Source organism: Eublepharis macularius, chromosome 13 (genome assembly GCF_028583425.1).
Source record: "Eublepharis macularius isolate TG4126 chromosome 13, MPM_Emac_v1.0, whole genome shotgun sequence".
In the NCBI taxonomy this organism is placed as follows: domain Eukaryota; kingdom Metazoa; phylum Chordata; class Lepidosauria; order Squamata; family Eublepharidae; genus Eublepharis; species Eublepharis macularius.
This window is the reverse complement of record NC_072802.1, coordinates 8,473,686-8,498,788: the sequence shown is the minus strand read 5'-3', so window position 1 is coordinate 8,498,788 and position 25,103 is coordinate 8,473,686. Positions and strand designations below refer to the sequence as shown.

Genomic DNA, 25,103 nt, shown 5'->3' with positions numbered 1-25,103 from the left:
GCCTCTGGACTAGAGACTTTGACTTTTGCACCTTCGATAACTTACTTTTTGCCTTCTGTGAAATACTGTGGTATGTATAGCAAGAGTGAACATGCTTTAGGATATTTTGTTGTATCCCCACATTCTGTCTTGTGTATTTAAAGTAACCTTGCACTTAAAAATAAATTATTATATTTTACTTTTGTGTGGGTTCTTAACTTCGAAGCCTCAAAGCAATAAATAATTCTGTTGAACTCACTTTATGAACTTTGTGAACCACCTACCATAATAACATTCTGTTTTGTGAACTCTGCTTGCAAGCCAACCTTGCAAAGTAGACTTTCCTTACAGGCTTGGAGTTTTGTCTCTTTACTTCTGTTCCTTGGGATGTTCCCTACTATTGCCTACTAGTACAATTGTGAGACTTGCTCTCATTGCTGGTTTTGTAACCCATGTGAAACCGGCTTGTAGGGCACTGTGCAGCTCTTTCTCTCAGCTGGGTTGAGGCGGTGGTGCCCCGTAGCCATGACAGTATGTATCTGTGGTTCTGATATTTATGGTAGTGTTTGCATTGGTGTAATTTTTGTAATCATTGAAAGAATTGAAGGGAGTTGGATATATGTTGTGATGATTGTAATTTATGTATAGGACTTCATAGATATTTTTGTATGAGATTTTGTATGAGATATATTAATTCACTAGCAGCACTTGTCACTTTATAAAAACATACATGTGATTCTATATACATTTTTGCATATTTTCCTCCTGTGTCTGGAGTTTCCCCTGCTGTTTGCCATGCTTTACTCTGGAGGAGCCTCTCTGTTGTTGTTGCTGTACAGCCTCCAGGTGGTGGCTGGAGATCTCCTGGAATTACAACTGATCTCCAGCTGACAGAGATCAGTTCCTTCCCATGGAGAAAATGGCTGCTTTGGAGGGTGGACTGTATGGCATTATACCCCACTGAGGTCCCTCCTCCCCCCAACCCCACCCTCTCCAGGCTCCACCCCCAAAATGTCTAGGAATTTTCCAGCCCAGAACTGGCAACCGTAGCCCTCCATGTCCCCCAGCAGCCTCCTCTCATTTTCTTGTGGCTGTCCACTTTCCTTCCTCACCTTCAGTGGCCCCATAATCTCTGAGTCTGCCCCTGTGCAGGTCAAGCCGAAGCAGTCCCTCTGCCTGTAGCCTAGCATAGCCAAGCATATCCAGCCCTTCAGTTCTCTTGCTGGAGGAAGCAAACATGATACACACATACACACAAAACGTTGCTCTGCAATAGATTTCGTGCACTCCCTTTCTGAGCATAAAGGCCATGGGATCATCGAACTGTATTATCTTTAGAGGGCAGACAATTAGGAGGCTGCCCTAAGCATAGAAATATATTACATGTATAGGATAGTGTCTGGAAGGTACTACATTCATTCAGGAGTATAATGAGGATCTTTTAAGGTAAACAGAGTAGGATTTTATTCAGAACGACCCAACGTGAACAAAAGTAGTCCTTTATAACAATGTGCTTAGATCTAGCCTGGGGAGAGAATGAGGAGAGGTGAAACCTGCCTTGGACCTGCTCCAGATTTTGGTACTCTGGAGCCATATTACATCTCGGCATGAATTTCTGAATATCATAGAATCTTGAACATTGCCAGTCTTGGTTAAAAAGGTAGGGAGGATTCGGAAATTGCCAGTTATAATAAAATTAATGTCTCAAGAGTTCTTGATGAAGCTTAAAGAATAAAAGCTAAATTCATATTTTTGTAGAAACTGAGGTATTGATTCATGTTCCTTTAAAGCTGTTAACCCCTCCCCCACACTATAGTTGCCAACCTCCGGATGGGACCTGGAGATCTCCTGGAATTACAACTGATCTCCAGATGATGGAGATCAATTGCCCTGGAGAAAATGGCTGCTTTGGAGGGTGGACTTGATGGCATTATAAACAGCTGAGGTCCCTTCCCTCACCAACCCCTGTCCTCCCAGGCTCTAATCCTGCCCCAAATCTTCAGAAATTTCCCAACCTGGAGCTGGCATCGAAACCCCACACACAACCATTTTAAAGGAGGATTATTTTAGTTTTCAGTTGCAGAAATAGTAATAAGTAGAGATGGGCATGAACTGAAGTACGAACCAAAGTTTGTCACGAACCAGGCCAGTTTTTGGGGGGGGGGGGTTTACAAACCAGTGGCGCCAATCAATCTGTTACCTAGGCAACTGGGGAGGGGGCACTTTCTGCAGACCTTCTGCAGCTCTGGAAGTGACAAACTGACGAACCAAACGAACTGGTTTGCGAACCAGGCAAGTTTGTGGTGGTTTGTGGTTCGTGAAATGTGACAAGCCACAAACTGCAATGAACCGCCATTTCTCTGGTTTGTGCCAGCCTCTAGTAATAAGCCATCATGATTTGTACAGGCATTGTATCTAAAGATGGATATGTAGTTCCTGACATATCCCCCCAAACAGACACAACAAATTCATTGAAGAGACGGGGGAGGGGGACGCACTGTGCTTTGTTGCCTGCATCAGAGGCACCTCTCGATGAATTCTGAGGGATTTTGACAAGCATGTTTGTTATTGATATCATGTGATCTTAAGAATGAAGCATGCAATTGTAATATTTTTGCACTGACATGAACAGAACAACAGGAAGGGCAGGTTAAAAATATCACTTAGTATTAAATATTAACCAATAGAACTGAATGGCTGGATTTTAATGTCTTTGCATTGTTTGGAAAATTGGTCATCAACATCAGCTGCATTTGTGGTTTTCTAATTCGTTGCCCCGGAATTCTGCAAAGAGGTCAGCAAACGTTTATCTGAGCTGCCACCATTCCTCCAAGGTGCAGAACACCCTAAGTAGTCAGCGCTCCCTTAGTTTATCTTCAGACTTAGCTCTTCGGATGAGCTTTCTGCCACCCTTTCCATTATTTAGCAGTAGAAGAGGAGAATATGCAATGTATGGCCAGTACTAGAGAGCTTCTCATGCCTTTGACATTACCACTGGTGTCTGTCTTCCCTTGAGCTTGAGGGTAGTAATTGGGCAGAGACCTTCTTTGTATGTAGAGCGAATAGTTCCTTCTTATCTTAAAAGTTAACTGACAAGAAGTAACAAGAAGTGAAGAGAGCATTCGCTATAGGAAATTAGGGTTGGCAGCATCCCCGTATTTGGAAAAGCATTAGTAGCCATACTTAGGAGGTTTGTGGGATATGTTTACATGAACTCACACTGCCTTTTCCTATGCTTCCCCCAACATCTACATGCATACAGAATTTGCAGGGTCCAAAGAGGCATTTTGAGTTAAGCTGTGTTGAGACACTGCAAATTCATCTTGGATCATTAGGGTTGCCAGGCCGGCAGGGCATGCTCCCAGGAGGTATGACGTGCTGCTGTGTGCTGCAGTGGCCCAATTCAGGCCCAATTTGGGCCCCAGCAGAGTGCCGGAGAGCTCCCAGGGTGGCACGTGCCCTGTGCGATGACATCACTTCCCTGAAGGACAGCAAGTAGGTAGCTGCTGGGCCTCCCACCTCCAGCCCACAGGGTAGGGGGACCTGGCAACCCTATGGATCGTAGATACGGAAGTGCCCAAAAACACTCAAGTGGAAGGCAAGCCTTTTCTGCCTCTCCTTGTCCGCGATTCATCCTGAGCAAGCATCACCCACCGTCTCTGCTTCTGTACCTCTAGGCTCTCTGCCTATTGTGGATCTGGCCTTGCCTTCTCCGTGGTCCCCCTTTCCTTATCTCGGTGTTCTCAGAAACCTCCAGGGCTCAGCCTTGGCCTTCCTGTTTTGATTGTAATTGGTCAGGGTGGCGGGAGGGGGGGAGTGAGCAGCAGCGGGTAACCATGTTCTCTCTCTTCGTTGCCTGTCTTCACAATTTAACATGACTCTGTCCCTGTGCCTGAGGTGATTCTGAAGTCCCTTCCCTAGTGTTCAGCCTGTGATGGCTCATTTGCACATTTAAGTCCCCACTTGGTGCCACAAGAAGTTGCTGTACAACTTGGTGCAGCCATCAAGTTACGAATGGGCATGCATTCCCAAACTGTGCGAGCCAAAGATTTATGTCTTCCCAGGACAGTGTAGGAGCAGCCACAAAAGAGCTGGCAACGTGACTTTCTGTGCACTGTCAGACTGGTGCACTACCAAAGTAGTTGCTTAGGGCAGCACAGTTTGAGAAGGTGACCGGTGTGGCTTCCACATGTGTGCTGCTACTGCTTAGGGCCAAGGGCATAGCCTCTGGTACTTGCCTTGGGTTTAGCCACGAATGTCACAGGAGGCAGTGGCAAAGTCTTAAGTGTTCGTGGGCTGGGGGAAAACGTTGAGTTGCTTGAAGGGTAATGTAAATTGGTGTTTTTCTTTTCTTTTCCTCCAGTGAGTATTTCTGGAATGGCTGATCTTGCGTGGAGTGCTCTATAGTAAATCAGGATAAAACAGGATAATCTGACCAGTGTTTAGTCATTAGTGCATGAGATTGGGATTGAGGTCTGTCCTGATGCTGGATTCTGTGTTTCTGCTGCAAGCTAGCCAACACTTGGCGTTCAAGCGTATGAATTAATCCTTGTGTTGTATGGTCACAGAATTGCTTCAGTGCAGAAGGATGTCTCTGGATCTCTGATTGGCCTGTGCAACAAGCCACTTGGGGGAGGGAGAGAGTGACACTTGTAGCCCCTCCTCCTCCTTCCTGCTCCCTGGTCCTCTCCTGAGCTTCCTTGAACTTGCCAATCCCAATGCCAGATTCCCTTTATAGCAACAGGCCCTGCCTGTCTCGCTTCATTTCCTGACCGCCTAGAAGTCTCATGTTGTTTTATTGATTCAGATGCATCTGCTCACCATCCCTCATTGGAGAGGATCCCCTACATTCAGTATCCCTACCAGCCATGGATGCAGGCCTGCTGGCAACAGGGACTGTTTGCTGCCTCGTTGGTCCACAAAAAATGGGAGGGGGGCAGGGTTAGGCCAGAGGTTCATGTTCCGTTTGGCTTTTCACAAGCTGGCCAAGTAGAGTTGCCAGGTCTCCCAACCCACCCACCCCGGCTGGAGATCTGGGGCCCAGCACCTACCTGGGGTTGTTACTTTTCATGTGCACAGTGCACACATGCTCCTGGCTGGTGTGATGATGTCACTTCCAGGAAGTGAAATGGTTGCGCGAGTCACGGGCTGCCCTCCTGAGGGTGCCAAATCAAGCCTGTTCCAGACCAATTTAGACCAATTCAGGCCAGAATTGGGCCGAACTGGACCGCTGCGGAGCGCAACAGTGCTCCTGTGCTACACAGTGGCCCAATTCGGCCTTGATTTGGCCCAAATCTGGACTGCAGATCCGGTTGCTGCAGAGTGCAGCAGCACTCCTACACTATACAATGGCCCAATTTGGACCACTGTGGTGTGCAGAACCATGCCACTCCACCCGGAGGTATTCCTTGGAGGTGCATTCCCCCCCTGTCGGCCAGGTAAGCGGAGGTGGGGGGTGGAGGTAGGGAGCAGGAGGTAGGGAGCAGGGGGTGGAGGTAGAGAGCAGGAGGTAGGGAGCAAGGGATCCCTACCCCCAGTGGGGGACTGGCATGCCTATAGTCAAGCCTGGCTTAGTGCAACATCTTTCTTATACGGGGCTGCTGCACATTCCTAAGATGTTTTCATTCACAGTTCATGATGAATGTGCCACAGTGTGCACAACTGCAGTGGTGCAAGAATTCTTCCATCACTGAGCTTTGTCCCTTATACAGCAGGCAACAGGATAAGATCTTGTTTGGTTCCACTCATTTACAGGGAGAATTCTTCCTGCCGTAGCTTTTATGCCCTTCCCCAGCCTATACAGCTCACATTGCTAGGGAATTTCTAAGAATGTTGCCAACCAGGTCATCTGCAAACCAGCCTCCTTAGTGGCATTCTTTGGGGGGGAAATGGGTGATGGTGGAAGTTGGGACACAAAAGATGGGAAACAAACAATCAATCTCTGATTGATGTCAAGTAGTTATTCTTCCTCCCTTTTGCAAAGGGAGAAAAAAGAAACACCACATTATTTTAGAAGGAAAGGCCAGTCTACAATAATTTTAAGTTTAAAAACTCCAGCAAGTTTAAAATGGCCACAAAACAACAAAATTGCTTCTGCAAATGTTCCTAGAATAGCAGCAAGATAAGCAGAATGAGAAAAGGGGATTTGGGAAATGGGAGGATTATGAACATGGCAAATGCAGAATGAAGACCTCAACAGCACATGTACATGCCTGTGAACTGAATCTGTCTGTATGTCTGTCAATCCTTCTATCAAATAGCTACGTGAACCAAAAACCATACACAATGGAGCAACCCAGTTTAGGATAGAGGTTCCTGAAAACCTAGAAATACACTCAAATTTGCAGGGGGAAAAGGCTGAAATAGTACCAGAACCGTCTGCACATGTACAGAAATTGGAAAAAATCCTCCCACAACCCTGATGTCCAGGCGGCATTTGGGTTGCTGTAGTATAAGAGGGCTGCCCTGCCTGTTCAGTCCTGGTCCTGTCGCTCGCCACCTCTCCACCTGGGCTGCAGCTCCTCAAAGCACATCGGAGGGGGCGGGGCACGGACCGGACCGGACCAGAGTGCAAGTGGGGAGAAGCAGCTGCAACTCCCTAGCCTGGCAGATTTAAAGGAGGCAACAGGATGGTGTATATTTGTCATATGGCTACTTTTCTGTTACAGTCAGGAACCAACAAGGTTGAGTGGCCAAAAAAATATAAGATATAAAAGAAATACAATTATTTATTGCACAGTGCATAAACAATTAAAGACCATTTAACAAAGTTATAAACCTAGAGACCTAGTAACATAAGTTACACAGAGTCACAAAATTGTTGGCACATATACAAGAACCAAGTCACAAAACTGATTGCACATACACAGAGACCAAATGTGTTTCGGCCCTCTGGGCCTTCCTCAGTGGTTGAATTTGTTATTACACACACACATAAATTATGGCTCATAGATATAAAATGTTGCTGGTTCAGGCCAGTTAGTTTAAATCTGGAACATTTATATTTCCCAATATAAGTCACTGGTTGTTATATCTACTTGGGGGGCCTTGTCCGGGGTCCACAGCCCAGCCCCTGGACTCACCTGGAGAAAAGGACGGGAGACCCCCCGGGAGACAACCGCCCAGCTGCCTCAACAGACAGTTGTCCAGGGTGGAACAGTCACAGCACCCCAGTAGTAGAGTCAGGGGGCCCAGAGGCTCCAGAGAAGGCAACGCAGCCAGCAGCAAGTGCGGGAGGGGAAGAGCCAGAGGGGGAAGCCAGCCAGGGAAGGACAGCCACACCCAGCATCAATGGACAGGCAGCCCAGATGCTGGCACCTCTGGAGCAAGGCCAGGGAAGCGCAGCCACGCCCAGCCCCAGTGGACAGGCAGCCCAGATGCCATCTGGGGTGGCACCACATAAGCAAAGGCAGAGATGGCCAAGGTGCATCGCCTGGAAAGGCCCTTCCAGCCCAGTCCTGCAGGAAAGACTGAAGGAGAAGGGGAGAGGAAGGAAAGGAGGCACAGCTGGAGGAAGCCTCAGCTGGGATGTGTTCACATTCAGCCCCACCCTGCTAGAGATTCAAGGAAGGCCAGGGGGAATTAGTGAAAGGGCAGGAGCTTGGAAGGAAGGGCGGAGGCAGCTAAAGGAAACCCTATAAAAGCTCACTCAGAAGAGTGCTCCTTGTGGGTTGGGTAGGAGTGATGGAGGGGAGTTGGAGTGTGAGAGGAGGTGAGTTGATGAAGGAGGAGATGGTGGAGATCAAGGTTGAGCAAGCCAGCAAGTGGACTGAGAGGGAGTCTGGGTGAGGTATACCGCCCCTCCTTTCACAGAGCAGTATCCCTGCCACCCCTTTGATGTCAGGGCTGGGCATGCCGGCGCCCTTCCCAGCGGCATACGCGGCAAGCCCTGACAGGCCTTACTTCGCAGAGGTGGTGCTCAACTAGCCTTCTGTCCTGAACCAGAGTTGCATTCCAAGTGTGCGTTTCTCTGCTAGTCAGTGTGTAGTCTGATCAGTTTCAGAGCCACATGAGAACCGCCTGCAATGTGCTGACTAAGAGAACAATGGGATACGGTGATCTTCCTGTCTCATCGCAGCCCAGAAGCACTTGAATAATGATGATGATGATGATGATATAATAATAATAATTGCACTTATATACTGCTCTTCCAGACAGACTAGTGCCTCACCCAGAGCAGTGAACAAGTTAGTGTTATTATCCCAATACAGCATGGGAGCTGGGGCTGAGAGGAGTGGCTTACCCAAGGCCAGCTACAGAGCTCATGGCAGTAGTGGGATTTGAACCAGTGGAGTGCTGACTCGCAGCCAAACCACTAAACCACTGTGCGAAAGTCCCTCTCACCCTGCATTCTGTTTCTTGCAGAGACCAACCAGATGCTCCTGGGTAGCCCTCAAGGAGGGCACAAAGACAACGGCCCCTGTTTGCCTACCCACCACGAGTGTTCAGCGTCACCAGCTGCAGGACCTTCACAGTGGACACCAGGGCAGCTGTCACACTAATCTCCCAGAGCCAGTTTGAGAAGAGTCAGAAATCCTTAATTGTACTGAAGATGTTTCCCCCTGGATAGTATTTTAAATGGAGCTTTTCTAGGGAAGCGATCCAACACACACTTCAGAGAAGCCCCATCAACATTAGTGGGGCTTACTGCCAGAAAGGCGTGCCTAGGATCAAGCCTGGAAGGCTTACAAATTAGACCATAGAGGTTACTTGCTCACAAAAATTGCTCCTAGATTGCCTCTCCAAATTTCCTTTCTTACTCTGCCTCTACCAAGAGCAAGGAAGGAGGTTGCTGTTTACAAGCCTGGTTCAAAGCAGTTTAAAGTTGTCTCCCTTCCTCTGCCTTCAGTCCTTCCTTTTAAAGAAGTAAGGACAAGTCAGTAGCAGCTGAATCCAGGTGAAGGAGATTCTCACGGAATTCGGTTTGTGTGGCCTGTAATAGAACGAGTGAAAGAGATTCATAAATAAGTAATGGAACTTGAGTTGGTCTTTTCCAGCGAGAAACTTTCTGTGCAAGTTTGAGAGCTGTAAGTGCTAAGTAAGGAGATGAGGAAAGAAAGAATAGCAGCAGAAAGGCAGAAACGCTTCAGCGAAGTGACCTGGAAGGAGGCAAGGGACTGACTATGGAACACAGCCCTTGGTCTGTACTTCCAGCAAAGAATTTAAAAGGAAGGTCTTGATTACCAAGGGAGAGATGAGACATTCTGGGCAGGTCCTGTCATCATTCTCGAGGCCAGCCGGTGTCACCTTGCCTTCCGAGTGTGTTGTGCTATTATTAGCTATTAATTATTCTTTTCTAGCACTTTTAAGAGCCAAAAGTGTGGGATCTAGAGAGTCTGCATAACAGATAGTCTGCAGGTGAAGTCAGTGACAGCGTTTGAACCCCTTTCAGCAGCTACGGCTGGTGAGGTTCCCTGAGCAGGTGCTTCACCAAAACACATCCAGTCAGCCAGTTTTGTGAAATTCTTGAGGTTGTGCTTTGCAATCAGCCTCTCCTGTGTCCAGAAGTCACTGCCTTCAAGATGGGTCTGACCATTTCATTGACACTGTCTGGGGAATGCAGGGAACACTATATTTCTCCCTTCAAAGATGAAGTCTCTTTAGGACTCCATCTCTGGTCTGATGTATAATGGAGAATTCCATAGCCGACCTGGGATTGAACTCCATTTTCTGTCTTCAGTATACCGTGCTGGCTTGCTGTCCTTTGTGAAGCGTGGTATGTGTTGATGTGCTCCAGGCCTCGTGCTTACTGGCTGGTCCCACCTCACCATGGGCTGGGACTAGAAAACATCATCCTGGGCCAGGTTGTTCTTTTTTCTTTCCATCTTCAGCAGTGCTTTCCTTTTCAAATGACGGTAGAGTCAGGATGCAGCCCAGGTTATCTAAGCAGTGTTGATGCTGGCAGAATTGCCTTCGGTGCATTCGTTGTCATTCCTGTGTAAGAGATGCACTTCCCTACCAGGCAACAGCACCCTTCAGGTGACCTTGTCTCTACGATGCCATGCAGGTAGGCTGCTGTGGCTCAGAGAGAACCAGTTACAGAATTCTAAACTTGTCCCAAGATAATCTCCTCCCTCTCGCCCACAGCACTGGACCACCTAAGGACTTTGGGGACCTTATTTGCACTGAAGGTTCCCGTAAGAGCTCAACACAAAAATTAGGATATAAAGCTTACAAGGGGATGAAGCAAGAAGGCAGGGGCTCATTTTTTCTTCATTTTGTGTGTCTGCAAAAACAGTAAAGTCGCCTTCAAAATGCCTGTGTGAACACACAAAATTGCTTTCTACTCATTCAAACCCCTGGTCTTATCCAAGGACCAGTCTTGTTTAATCGGACCAGCAGCAGCTCTCCAGGATCTCAGGTGGGATCTTTTCATATCCCCTTCTACCTGATCTTTTTAACCAGAAAGGAGCCAAGGGCTGGCTTCCGGGAAGGGGATTGGGCAAGCAATTTATACACATGCTCAGAGTGATATTTTACAGTCCTATCCAACAAAGACCAACGTTCCAGACGCAGGCAATGACAAACCACCTCCGTTCATCTCTTGCAATGAAAACCCCACCAGCAGTTGCCGTAAGTCAGCTATGACTTGAGGGCATTCTCCACCACCAACTGAGAACAATGAATTAGTGAATAACTCGAAAGACTGGGGAAACCACTGGAGCTTCCAGCAGCCCTGTCTTCTTGCTTCATCCCTTAGAAAGACATAGGTTCCTCTGCCCTTACAAATGGAGGGCAATTGAACTCCCTGCTTAGTGTTTTGGAAATGTGGGCAGGGGGTGGGTGGGGTAATGTTATCTGCAGGGCTGCTGATTGGAAATTTGTCTTCATGGGTGTTGCAGCGAAGTTTAATTATCAGCAAAATCTAAGGATTGGTAAGTGGTAAATCGCATGCAGGTCTCACCTCTGATATTGGCAATTGAAGGATCTCAGAGAGCAGGTTCTGAGAAAGACCTTCCAAGATCGTGGAAAGCCACTGCTAGTCAAGAGTTCTGAGCGTTGAGCTACATTGGCCAACATTCTCACTCAGTATGGCCATGTCATATGTGGTCCTATGCAATTGCTCTGGGCTGAAGCATAAACACTCTCCCAATGCTCAGAGGCACTTTTCTAGTCCTGCAGTGCTGCTCCAGATCTATTGACTATAGATGAGAGGGGATAGTAGTCAAGGGGTGTACATTTAGTTAGGTAAATGGGGCTAGGTGACCATGACCAACAGGTCCTGCAAGAGATTTTCTTCCCCTGGTGGCAGTAAGGATTCTGGGTTCTTTGTGCTCATGTGTCTGCCCTAAATGAATTCAGTCAGAATGAACAACAGGCAAAAAATAGAATGCAAAAAAGAGTGAGGAAGGAAGATTGTGTTGTGGGTGATTAGATGTAATCAGAAAGGTATCAAAAAATTGTCAAGTGTTTCTGTTGGTGGGACAGTGATGTAAATCCACGTGAGTGAATGAGATCCCGTGGTTTCCTACTTTGTGACCTGAGTTTCAGTAGCTCTTCTTTGAAGCCTTCCATTGTCATAACAAGTCATTTGTGATTAGCTGTACATTGAAGAGAAAGCAGTCTGACCTGCAAACCAAACCGCTTGTCATAGCAATAATGTGTTGAGAGTTTTGCTGCTTTTTTTCTCAAGACTGGGTGCAACCTGGACACAGATGTGTTTGGTGAGGACACTGGGGGCAGATGAATTCGCCTTGCCTTTTACCGAGAGAGACCATCCACCTGTGTGACTCAGTATTGCCTACTCTCTCCAGCATCAGTTCTCTCGAGTCCATGCCTAGGTCCCCCACCCCCATTCCACGCAGCCCTAAATCGAGAACCTGGGACCGACTGCATGTCCTTCCCATTCTGTGGTCTTTTGCTTCTTGCCCTGGATGCTGCTTCTCCAAGAGGGTGCGCTCTTGGGCAAAAAGGACCCAACCATTTCTCAAACAATGGCAGCCTTACCGGGAGCCCAGGTTCGGTGGCAGACACCGGACACCAGAAAAGGCAGAAGCTCTGACCCAGAGGGTACAATTCACTAGGATGTTTTCCGGAGCAAGCTGCATTGAAGGAGCTGCAGTGGAGCTTTGTGCAAGAGAACATCTGGTGGATTGCTGTGCAGGGTAACGAGTCTAGGGGTTTAAGGTGCCATTTGGATTTTACACCTGAGGTCCCAAAGTCCTCCTGACCGGGTCTGATCCTAAGGTTTTAGAGACTGCAAGGTCATTAAGAACCCAGACCACTTTAAAGAAGACCATTCCCCCTTTCCCAAGCCCACCCACCTCCTGAACGGAGTAACAGGATGCCCAGCTTTTAAATGTGCCAGAAATGACTTCTGTCAAAACTTAACGCCCAAGCCGCTTATCCGAAGAAATGGAGAGAACGGCATCGACGGATAAGTTAAGCCAGTTACCTTAGTCATTCAGTCATCTGAACGTTTACCTGCCCGCGATTTATCTGAATTATAGGCATGGAATAGTAACACTCTAGTTTTAGCACTCTGCCAAATATATATGTATTTGGTATATGTATCTTAATATTAATTTACCCCCCTCACCCATTGCTACAGATGAGCAGACATTTTAGCAAACTTACTTTGGTGACACTCTAGTTGAGAATGAATTCAAAAAACAAATCCACATTGAGATGAAAATTCAGCTTAGATAGAAATGCAGTAGTAATATTCATGAATTTCCACAGCTATAGACCTTTTCAGTTTGTTGAACTGTTTCTCTCCTCAAGGGAATAGGCTTCCTACAAGCAGGGTGCAAAGTACCCTCGTATGCCCCCACACTGTAGCTACAATTTTATGTGACACAGACTCTATGAACACTCAATTTTGTGCTATTCTTCCCCTCAAAATAGTGGGTGAAAGATAATGTGACTGAATGGGAGTATAGCTCACAAGTTACATTGCAAGAGCTTGTGTGAGTGTTTATGCCTTCCCACCATGCATTCAGAGGATTGTTCTAGTGAGCGAATTAACTGATCCTACAAGCACATACTGGAATGTGGGTGTGAGATGCTCCTTCATCACCATTTGGGAGAAGAAGAACGGCATGGGAGGGAGGCATTTCCTCCAAACCCCATGCCAGTTCTGACCAGAATTGGACCCCTGTGATGCAGCTTGTCCCCAGGGTGAAACTGGGGGAGACTGTCAGGTCTAGTGGGGACCTCAGGTCCTGTCGTTCGTCCCTGTAGCCCGATGCTGTTTCCTCCAAGGTCTTACGGAGAGATCTCTCCCAGTTACCTAAGGTCCTTTAAGTAGAAATGCTAGAGATGGAATCGAAAACCTTTCCCAATATGTGGTCTACCACTGAACTACGGTCCCTCATGGGAGGTTCACAGGTTTCACAGTCCTTACTACCCAAGGCCACATCACACGTGTTCAGAGTGTGATGACAGCTAGAATCAAGAAAGATCTTTCGGCACTTAACCAACTGAGATGGGATATTGGATTAAACTGGAGGTCCTTGTCAGAGAGTTTCCACAGGGACACCTTTCAGATATCAGTGGGAGAAGCAAAGAATCTTGGGGAGGGGATTCATGAAGGCATGTCTGTTTTTACAGTATAAGTCCAAAGCAAAAATGTATTATTAATGTATTGTGGTTATTTTTTTTACTACTTATATGATGTTTCCCTCAGAGAGGTGTACAAGTGTCACCTCTTTCCAAGAGATCTGTGGAGCCCAAATCCTCAAAATAAAATCTCCGTTACTGCCCTGAAATCTCTTTCCTCACCTGATTTAAGGCTTAAACCCAATGGACAGAGTCAGAATGCCTCCCTTGCCCAAGACAAGAAGGAATCTCCCCCGTTACACCCCACACTTTGGTGCACCTGACCACACTGAAGCCTATTTTTTCCAGCTCTTCCCACAAGGGGTTATGAGGGTCATACATGATTTCTTCTTTCCATTTGATCCTCACAACAATCCTGTGAGGTTTGTAAGGCTGAAAGAGAATGACTGTCATGTCAGTCAGTGAGCTTCACGGCTGGAGTTGCCAGGCTCCAGGTGGTGGCTGGAGATCTCCTGGAATTATAACTGATGTTCAGGTGACATTTTCTCCTTTGGAGAAAATGGCTGCTTTGGAGGGTGGACTCTATGGCATTATAACATTCTGAGGCCCCTCCCCAAACCCCGTCCTCCCCAGGTTCCACGCCCCAAATCTCCAGGAATTTCCCAACCTGGACCTGGCAACACTATTCACGGCAGAGTGGGATTTGCCCATGGATTTCCCCAGTCCTAATCTATTAATCCAAGTCCTACACCTCTTGGCCCCTCTTGAGCCTCCCCACGTGATGCTTCTGGGTGGTTAGGTGATTGTCGTTCAGCTGACCAGCTGGCTGAATTACAGGGTATTTTGATAGCTCCGCAGTTCACACGACTGAAACACAGTCTTACCATAATTAACCCCCCTTCCCCCTTTCTGGTAGCAAATGGATTTGTACTTTTGCATCCCACCTTCTCTGTATCGCACCTAGCATATGTCAGTACCCATTTATATTGTTTATAACCATAGTTGTTCTGTGTGCAGAATCAGCCAGTTCTGATATTCGTGCTATATTGCTACATTTTTAACCCATTATAACTTCATCTTTGTCCAAATGCTCCATGGATTTCAGTATTATTCTTGCATCCGTTTCTCCCGTAACGGTATACTTGTCTCAGTGCAAAATAGCATCACCTATAGATAAATCACCTTGACAATAGTGACGTAGAACTGCAGAACAGCTGTTCCGGAACCTCTTGAAAATGGTCACATGGCTGGTGGCCCCGCCCCCTGATCTCCAGACAAAGGGGAGTTCAGATTGCCCTGTGCTCGGTGGCGCGGAGGGCAATCTCAACTCCCCTCTGTCTGGAGATCAGGGGGCGGGGCCACCAGCCATGTGACCATTTTCTCCGAGGGTAACCCACTGAGTTCCACCACCGCTTTTCCCAGAAAAAAAAGCCCTGCTGTAAGGGAACCGTGCAATTAAAACTGAAAACAAAAGCAGGGTCGTTTTCACATATCTCGGCATAGCGCTAAACTCACGGAACGAGGGCGTCTTCATGGCGCGATTTCTGATATCATTGCACCATGAAGACGTCCTCATTCCATGAGTTTAGCACTATGCCAAGACGTGTGAAAACAGCCCAGGTTTGGGAAGCTCAGTAAACTGTTTCACTGAGGCACATGATTTAGGATTAAACTAGATATACAGTACAGCTCTGTTCAGACACTATGCAAATCCATTGCTTGCTCGCTTTTTTATTTTTTTATAACCTGCCTTTCTTGCTGAGACTCAAGACAGATTACACAATATAAAACAATGCAATCCAATAGCATGAGAATCTTAAAAAGTAATGCAATAGGACCGGGAGCACAAATTTAGTGTAAAAAAGTATGTTGTGCTATGTCAAGTGATGCAGTAAATGGAATTACAAAGTAGAAAATGGTGCATTAAGAGCAGGATAATACATACAACTAATAGATAATATAATTAAACTAAGGCTAGCACAAAAGTATATTTCTATGGCACTTTTCATTCATCGTAGTTTTCAGGGTGGCTCTGAGCAAACACAGACCCAGTATCTCAGACAATGTTCATATTTACTTATACTACGAAATCTGCCCTGAGTCTCAATGAAAAAGGCAGAAAATAAATAAATAAATACAGTTGCTACACTGCAATCCTGTGCAGAGTTCAGACTGGAGTAACGCTGCATAGGACTGCACTGTAACCCCCAGACTCTGAAGCTGAAAACATTGAAAAACTTCACATCCTGTCACCGTAATTGTCATCAAAGAGTCACTATCTCTAGATCACGGCGGAGTTACTGTGATGTTTTCAGCAACATTCACTTGCTGACTATCTTGGGCTGTGTGTTTTCCATAAAATGATTTACCTTGTCAGGTGGCATCAGCAACTACCCTGAATTGATCCCTTGATCTCACCAGCAATTCCCCTTTAAAATTTTCAACCTTGGATTCACCCTATAAATGCATAGCTAAAGTCTTGTTCACATGTCACAGTGAAGGCCTGGGCGTTCTGTATGTACATGCATACATCTGTTTGTGTGAAAGAGCCAGTGTATGTTCACTTTACAGATGAAACCAGGGACTAGTACGTAGATAGATATGGTATTTAAATCGCATGTTCAGCTGTACGTGCATTGAAAGTAACATGAGAATTACTCAACACATGTATAAAGAAAAATCAAGCATACATTGTCCACTAATTGTACATGTGTTCACTGTAACTTGTGAATAGGGCTTAAGTTGGAAAGTAAAATGGGTTTAGAAGTTGCTATTCCAAGGCACCAGTCTATTTTGCAGCCTCCAGATAGGTCCTGAGTGGATCCATGAGGAGTTATTACTTACCTAAAGGTAAAGGTAGGTCCCCTGTGCAAGAACCAAGTCATTACTGACCTATGGGGGGGATGTCGCATCACGATGTTTTCTTGGCAGACTTTTTACGGGTGGTTTGCTATTGCCTTCCCCAGTCATCTACGCTTTTACCCCCAGGAAACTGGGTACTCATTTTACCGATCTCAGAAGGACGGAAGGCTGAGTCAACGTTGAGCTGGCTACCTGAACCCAGCTTCCACCAGGATCAAACTCAGGTCGTGAGCAGAGCTTGGGCTGCAGTACTGCCGCTTACCACTCTGCGCCACGGGGCTCTTATTACTTACCTGGAGTAGGAGAATTGCCCGATGGAGAGAAGAGAGGGGGCTGGAAAAGTTCAGGGGCTTGCACAGAAAAGGGAGTGAGAGGAAAGTAAAAAGAATGCTTAGAACGATAAATACTCAAGTCACATATAAAGTCTCAATTTCCAGGGAGCTGATAATGCCACGGCAGAGGTTTTCAAACGGCATTTGGGGTTTAGAAGCAGGGATGCCACAGTCTTTGTGTGGAGCGTGTTTGACAGTCGAATTCACCATGTTCAACTGTGAGGATTAAACAGGAGCTCATTGCTAGGTCTGTTCAGTTTGGCATCATCGGAAAACTCAAACAGCCACCTAACAGTTTTGCACTGGTTTTTAAAATATAACTCCATAATGCACAAAAATGCTGCTGATCCAAGCAGATCAGCAGCCATTAATATTGCTAAGGTCAATTTAGAAAACACTGATTGGTAGGATTTTTTAAACACAGCATTTACTTATGACTGTTTTGTATGATTTGTGACTGATTGAACTGTCTGTGTAAACAATGACCTGACCACTGGAGTAACAGCACAGAAAGAGGGAGGGAACCAAGCTCCATTGGGCTATGTGAGAACGCGCATACACTAAAAAGCCAATTGGGTTGCACTTGACTGTTAGGAAGAAAAAGTTGGAGCAACTTGTCGAACAAGTCAGTGAACAGACAAATCGTCAGATCAACCCTGTGTTCTCATCTGGTTCACAGGGCATGAGCTGTACTGGTGGGTGATTGAGTATTATCTGGGGTGCTCCCATGTGTGATAATGGCTGACCACCTTCTGTGGCCCACCACTGCCACCCCTTCTCCGAAATGTGCATGTATAGGGAATGCGCAGTGCGCTGTTTTATCTTGTTTTCATTCCAGCCATGGTTGCAAGGTGAATGCTGAAATTGGTAGTGAACCATTGTGCCTCAAAAAAAAAAACCCTGGGGGAGCAGGGGCTTTTAGTGGGAGTTGCTAGAGTCTATACTTCATGATTTGGCTTCTGCTAATGAGGAATGATTTTGAGGTTCTGGACAGGCTTGGTGTGTGTGTGTGTGGTGTGTGTGCACGGAGGCTGAGTTTGGAGATCGAAACGTTCAAGTGACATGCATCCACTGGGTTCCATTTTTACTTGCGAATTCCCAGTGCCGCCCCCCCCCCCAAACAGGACACAATATAGTGGGTGCAGCAAATCGCTGGTTAGTAGCCACGCTGTAGATTTGAGAGTGCAAGTCATTTTTCCACTTCAGATGGCAAGCGGAGGTTCTCATAATGGCATGTTCCCTCGTGAAAAAAAGTTCCTACATCGGGAAAACTGTCTTGAACTGTTCTGCCCTATAGACTCGTTTGATATGTGCAGGGACATTTTTTTGTATGAAGGAGCAGGCAGTCATGTGAGACATCCCCCCCCCCCCCCCGCTTCGCTGTGTAAACTGGAGTGCCATAGCCTAGACCACAGGTGCACTAGTAGATCTCAGCGCAGGAAGGATGACTAGGAGCCCCCACCAGCCCTAATTAGTGTGCGGTGTGAACGAAACATGCTCCTAATGCAGCGACGCATCACTAACAAATTCAGAAGTGTTCCCTGAAGGAAGGAAGTTTTAAAAACCATTGCTCTGAGAGACAGCCGAGGTTCGTTACTGAGTATTTTTTAAAATGTATATCTTAAATCAGACAGCCCTGTGTTCTGGCAAAGTGAAGCAATGCCTGCTGTTGTTTTGTGGATTGTTAAGCGGGTGACGAGAGAGCATGCATGCTTTCCTGAAGGAGAAGGAGCCGTTCTTTCTGATTGTCCCTTCTTTTGTTCCTCAAGCTGATCAGTGGCGGTTCTATTGTGAGCGCTGAGGCAGTATGGGATCACGTCACCATGGCCAACCGGGAGTTGGCGTTTAAAGCAGGAGACGTTATCAAAGTCCTGGATGCCTCCAACAAGGACTGGTGGTGGGGTCAGATTGACGATGAAGAAGGATGGTTTCCTGCCAGCTTTGTAAGGGTGAGTGTCTCCCTCTTTTTTCTTCCTTAACCTTCTTAACGTTGGTTTTGTGCCAGGGGGCTACGAGCAGCCAGGCCTTGCGTTTTACAAAGCAAGCTTCCCTAGAAAGGCAGGGAGTGAAGGGACTGCGGTGGGTGGCAAAGCACAAGAATTATGTCGGGGAGGAGGGGGCTGGGCATGAGACCTGGGCGGGGAGGGTCAGGGAAAGAGGCAGTCCTGACCTCCCCGTTCAGCCCAGTGACTTGATTCAGAGGAATTGCTGAGGAGCCACAGCCAGGCCACCAGAAGGACCAGAGAGACCAGAGAGGGCCTGACGCTACCACAGCCCCTGCTGATCATGCTCCAGTTGCTCAAGAGACCCCCCTGCCACCAGCCTTTGAGATTGTCACTAGGCCTCCACAGGGCAGGACGTGAACCCAGGCCAGTAGTCCTTCGGGACCCCCTTTCATGTCACAAGAACAGCGGTGGTGGAAGGCCCCAGCCAAGGCAGAGCCGTAGAGGTGAAGTGCCAGGCTGGCAACACGCGATCCCAGCCTGCATCTGTTGCAGTAATGTTGATTAAAACACTTTGCATTAAGCAGTAGAAAGGAATACACTTGTCTTCTAAGTGAACTTCTAAACTTTGCATGAACGGTCTATATGTTTTTTTGCAGAATGTTAGGTAACTAAAACAGGTGTGCCTTTCATCTTTTACTGCCAGTTAAAAATATTGGACTCTATCTAGATTAATGCTCTTCTATCAGAGAATGGACCAGTGGTGATCTACCAACTTAATTCCTTCTAGATTTTTAGTTTTGTTTTGCAAGCTGGATATAACATCATTTTTGGCTAATTAGAAGGTTGTACAATAGAAATTATGAATATCTAATGAAGCATCAAACCAATCATAGTTTATTTATGCTGTCACATGAAAAAGATCTTAGATATTTGTATAAGATAACCTATAAAACATGCAAATTCAGATAGTATGTTAGAGTTCTGATTGGAAGAAATCTCAAGAGAATTTAGGTAAGAATCTTATCTTTGCATTGTATGCTATGGGAATCTTAATGCATTTCATAGAAACTCTGATTGTTTTAAACTTAGAGTTTATTAGGAAATTGTCCGGAGCAGGACCCTCCTGCCCCGGACTGGGCTCAGCCCGGCCCGGCCCCACCCTCCCCTGTGGCCCCAGCGGAGGGGCGGGGCCTCACAGAAATGTTAGCAAACCTAATTCTTATTGCTTTTCTGTATTCTGTCTTTGTAGGATTTATATTAATGATTATATATATTTTGATATCTTGCTTCATTAAGAAACTGGAGTGTAATTCCAATAAAAAGGAAATAAATAAACTCTAGAAAAGTGTCTGTGTACTTTGATGAGAAGGAGCAAAGCAAAAAAAGACCCTATAAATAATGTACTGATAAGCAGAACTTGTTCAAAGAGCAGTCCTGTTTGACAGGCCTTACGAATTGCTGAAAGCTATCCAAGAGTTAAATCTTTCTTTTGAGATAGTAGGATCTTTGGTAAGGCACGGATAACAGTCCATTAAACATCCAGATCAGGGCCCTGAGAGCAGGACCTCGTTGTCCAGGTTCAGCAGCCTCAGCACCTGCCGGCTGAATGCAATTGGGCCAGTTTAGCTCTTGGCCTATTTAGACTGACGCCTGAGAGGGCTGCATTACCAGATCAACCAGTCAGCTAGGCTCAAGCCCTGCATTCCAGTTCCAAGCTGGCGACCAGGCCAGCATGCAGAGTGCAGAACACCAGCCACTCTCAGGGTCCAGCCTTGAGGGGCAACCTTAAAACAGCTGTATGAGGAGCAAATGAAAAAAGCTCTAGAGCCAGAAAGGAAGGAGGCTGACCTGTTGGTTCTTTCCCCTCATCCAGATATTTTAGCCCCTCCAGTGGAGGCCTCAAATCTTGAAACTTCAGGTGGAATACTGAATCCTGGTTATACCTAGGAAAGGCAAGAGAATCCCCATTTCAGAGCATGAAAAACACAGAACAGGAAAACAAGATGACAATTCCTTATCCTACTATATAAAAGGCTAAGTGTATTCAAGACAACTCACCTGCTACCCTGGTGTGTCTCCAGAGGGCGCTGCTGTGGAGGGAAGCCCAGATGAGGCAGCCAGACCTCCAGAGAGTGTGCCGTGGTGGGGAGCCCAGGCCGGGATCAGGTGCAAAGCAAGTGGCAATCCCTATCCCCTACCTTCACCCAGCTGGGTACAGGAGCAAAGCAGGTGGCAAGGCCCGCCCTCCACCTTCACCCAGCTGGGATCAGGAGTGGAGTAGGTGGCAATGCCCACCCTCTGCCTTCACCCAGCTGGGATCAGGAGCAAAGCAGGTGACAATGCCCGCTACCTGTCTTCACCCAGCTGGGATCAGCAGCAGAGAGGGGGCAATGCCTGCCACTGCCTTCACCCAGCTGGAATCAGGAGCAGAGTAGGTGGCAATGCCCACCTCCGCCTTCACCCAGCTGGGATCAGGAGTGAAGCAGATGGCAACCTCCATTCTCTGCTGTCACTCAGCTGGGATCAGGAGGGGAGCAAGAGGCAATGCCCGCCCCCCACATTCACCCAGCTGGGATCAGGCACGGAGCAGGAGGCAATACCCACCCTCCACCTTCACCCAGCTAGGATCAGGAGTGGCAATGCCCATCCCCTGTTCACCCAGCTCAGATCAGGACCAAAGCAGGTGGCAGTGTCCGCTCTACTCTTCACCTGGGTGAGATCAGAAGCAGAGGAGGTAGCAATGCCTACCCCCCGCCTTTACTCAGCTGGTATCAGGAGCGGAGTAGGTAGCAATGCCCATCCCCCCTTCAACCAGCTGGAATCAGGAGTGGAGCAGGTGGAAATGTCCGCCCTGCCCCCCACCCAGCTGGGATCAAGAGTGGAGCAGGAGGCAATGCCCGCTACCCCCCTTCACCCAGCTGGGATCAGTCAAGGAGCAGGTAACAATGCCCGCCCCTTCACCTGACTGGGATCAGTAGGGGACCATGAGGCAATGCCCGCCCCCTTTCACCCGGCTGGGATCAGGAGCAGAGCAGTTGGCAATGCCCACCCCCCTTCACTCGACTGGGATCAGGTGCAGAGCAGGTGGCAATGCCTGCCCTCTTCACTCAGCTGGGATCAGGTGCAGAGCAGGTGGCAATGCCCCCCCTTCACTCGACTGGGATCAGGCGTGGAGCAGGTGGCAATGCCTGGCCCCCTTCACCCAGCCAGATCAGGCACGGAGCAGGTGGCAATGCCCGCCCCCCTTCACTTGTTTGGGATCAGGCGCAGAGGAAGTGGCCATGCCCACCTCCCCTGCCTTCATCCGGCTGTTGCCAGTGACAGAGGATGAGAGAATGCCCACCTGCATGCCCTTCCCTTTCTAGACCCTGTTGTATTTTCCCCACAATGGGCTTTGTTGCTAGTTTTATAAAATGTATGTGTTGTGAATTTGAAAGTTCTTCAGAAGTTCTTCAAAAATGGTGTTTTAGTTTCATATTTTGTAGGCAGCAAAACTGTTTTGGTGGGGAGGAGGAAGGCCTGCAATGAGGATGGCTTCAGTTTTGGGCACCCAAATTCTAGCTACCCAAATCCATATTCTGTGTGTGTGTTTTTTTAAATGTTGCACTTGCCTTCAACAGCTTCTGAGTGTGAGAAATTCATGATATGCAGAAATTCCTTTTCAGCCAACTGTCAGGGGCTTGGGTGACTGCATCATGAACGTGGAACTTCTCAGAGACCTGCCAAAAAGCTCTAGTACCCCCTCACACACTTTTGTTTGTGATGATTTACTGTCTAGAATGCCTTCTATATTCCCTCAGCTTCATAAGCAACTCTGAATTTGTCTCCAGTGCAGAAAAAACTTTCATTATTAAAAATAATAGGATACTTCTGAGATTCTTTTAGCCTCTAGAGAATAAGAGAACAGTGTGTGAGGGCAGGGGGTGTCCATGCAACTATCATCAGTTCCTGCCAGTGTTAATTGGGCTTTCTCAGGCATTTGTGGTGAGGGGGGAGTCAAGAGCTAGGCATGAAACTCTGCCCCTTTCATCCTTTCTCCCCTTACCTGGATGCTTCTGCCATAGGCAGTGCCAATAGATCAGAAGCTTTCTGAAGTCAATGAGAGGTGGTACAATGAGGGAAATTTTCTTTCCGCATCTGAGGTGGAAGTGTTCCTTTCCAATTTCTAGGCAGTTTGACTAGTTCTGAGCTTGGAAGGCTCTTGGATTTAGGGCACAGACATGACTTTGGGGGGGGCATTCCATGCCCTGAGATCATGTCAACCAGCACAGCCGATCTTCCTGATCTCAGGCAGAGCTTCGGACTCCATCTTACTTTCACCCTGTCAGCACACAGCGTCAGCCAGTGATGATGACGATTTGGAAATCACTTTCTTTGTAGCAAGAGAGAAGTATCCGACAATAGCTTCAGGAAGGCCAAGATCCAGGTCCAATAACACCTTAAAAACCTACTAGATTTCCAAGATAGGAGCTTTTGAGAGTCAATGCTCCCTTCAACAGATACAAGGAGTAGAAAAGAGAGTCTTTATAATCCAGGGAGGTTGTAGTACTTGTGCTGCAAGAAAAGGCTGAGCCACCCTTTCTCCATCGAGGTGGCCCCAATTCACATGTAGCTGCTCTGAAACCAAAAGTCAGAAGATCTGATCGTGGGTTTCCCATGTGGCATTGTAATACAAGTTGTGGCACATCCTCCATGGCAACCCAGACACATCCCAAAATAATGGTGAAGTCAGAGCACCCAGAAGCGCTCTTGCCATGTTTTGTATGAACATACTTTTCTCTCCTCTGGGTGCATCTCTGAATAGAAAACAATTCTGCATGTTTGGGGCAAAAGCTAGCTGCGAATGGCACCCATTGGCTACCACCCATAACGTCGCTGAAGCACCTCTGGACCCTAATCTCTGGAGTGGTGTGGCAACTGAAAAGAATTTTTTTTTTTGAATAACAGTGAAGGCCAAAGATGTTCATGAAACTTTGACAATGGTGGGTGGGCTGCTTGAAGCCTTTGGAAAGGGGCAAGGCTGAGAGCCGATGCCCTGCTTTGGCTTGGCAGCTTGCCATATACAGCGCAGGGCTGTCCAATCAGTCGTGAGGCCAGGAGACTGCCACGCTCTTGTCCACAGCAAAGGTCCTGCTGTGACTTCCCTCGAAATGTCGTGTTTGCTTTCACTCTGTGGCTCGGCAGCCGCCACTAGTTCAGACAAATTTAAACCATAGCCTCTTTCTACAAAGATCAAAAGATGAGCTTCAAATCCACAGAAGCAGCACATCAGCCACTTCTGTGAGCGACTGTCCACCTGCGGCCCAAATAGGATGCAGTGAAAAGAAACTGCTGCTCAGGGCCTGGCAGATCGTCGCTCGCGAAAGTCATTATTCTGAGCTGCCGTGAATCTTCCAGGGTAGACAAACAACATTGCGTATCATTTTGCACCATACTTTATTTTGTAGGGCAGGTCTGACATTAATTTTTTTTCTTCTCATGGCTTCAGTAGTACAGATGTCCACCAGTAATTATTTTTGAAGATGACCGCTGGTTAAAGAATCTTCACCGGGTGTTGTGTATAAACAACTTAAATGCTTGTATGGACTTGAGCCTGTCTCCAGAACTAGACCCCAGCTGCCTACTCGTTAGCTCTTTACTCAGACACGTGCTCCTGTGTATGTATTTATGCTTTAATAGGAGCTCTACAGTATTGCTTAACTCGACTTACACTCATGGAAGGAAAGACAGTTAAATGAATCTAAGTTCTTCATAAACTGATGTGCAATAAGACACATAAATGGACAGTGCAAAGCACATAGCAACGTTCATGTGCCTCCCGGTCCCCTCCGTCAGAATGTTCAGTGACTATTAACGTCTTATGCTTCAGCCTAGCAAAAGAGATCTCTATGCCTAAATCTGCTTGTGCATGAACATCACTGGGCAGATTGAGAACCTCGGGCATAAATTGGATGTATGTTGAGAAGCGCACCAGAAGAAGCAGCCATGTTCTTGTACTACCAGTCAGATAGGAATATATTGCTGGCATCCAGTTTTAGCTGCGTTGTAGCTGTGATGGCCTGGCCGTACTCTCCTCTCAATCTGCTTTCTTGTTTGTTACCCTTTCTGGAGTCCCTTAAATAGCTAGGCTTTGGATCCAGAGGTGGTCCCTCCTGGCTGGAAAATTCATCTCCAAAAAATCTGAGAAGTAGTACAAAAATCAGACTGCTTTACTGTGGCCTGATTTTCACATGCAAGAAAACGAGGAGGGAGGACGCTGAGGTGGTAGAAAGGGCTGCCATGTGTCAGACCGCAGGCAGAGGATACCATTCTGGAATGCTCACTTACGTTGAAAAATCCCATACAGCAGAAAACTGGCACAGTGACAGAGGGCAGACGCTTTCTCCTTGCTCTCCTAATCGGAGTCTGCGGTGATGCTTTCCATTCTGTCTCCTCGTTCTCTTGCACATGGAAGACAGCCCTCGGACTGGCCATGGTGAAGGAG

At 47.2% G+C, this 25,103-nt stretch overlaps 1 protein-coding gene across 3 annotated transcripts in view; it reads left to right on the top strand.

Moving 5' to 3' along the window:
• ARHGEF9 (Cdc42 guanine nucleotide exchange factor 9) overlaps nt 1-25,103 on the top strand; it is a 408,379-nt gene that overhangs the window by 260,455 nt on the left and 122,821 nt on the right. For all 3 annotated transcript variants that reach the window (XM_054996023.1, XM_054996022.1, XM_054996024.1), the window contains one exon: nt 18,443-18,622. In XM_054996023.1, coding sequence (XP_054851998.1) covers nt 18,443-18,622 — 180 coding nt within the window. The remainder of the gene's footprint in view (nt 1-18,442; nt 18,623-25,103) is intronic.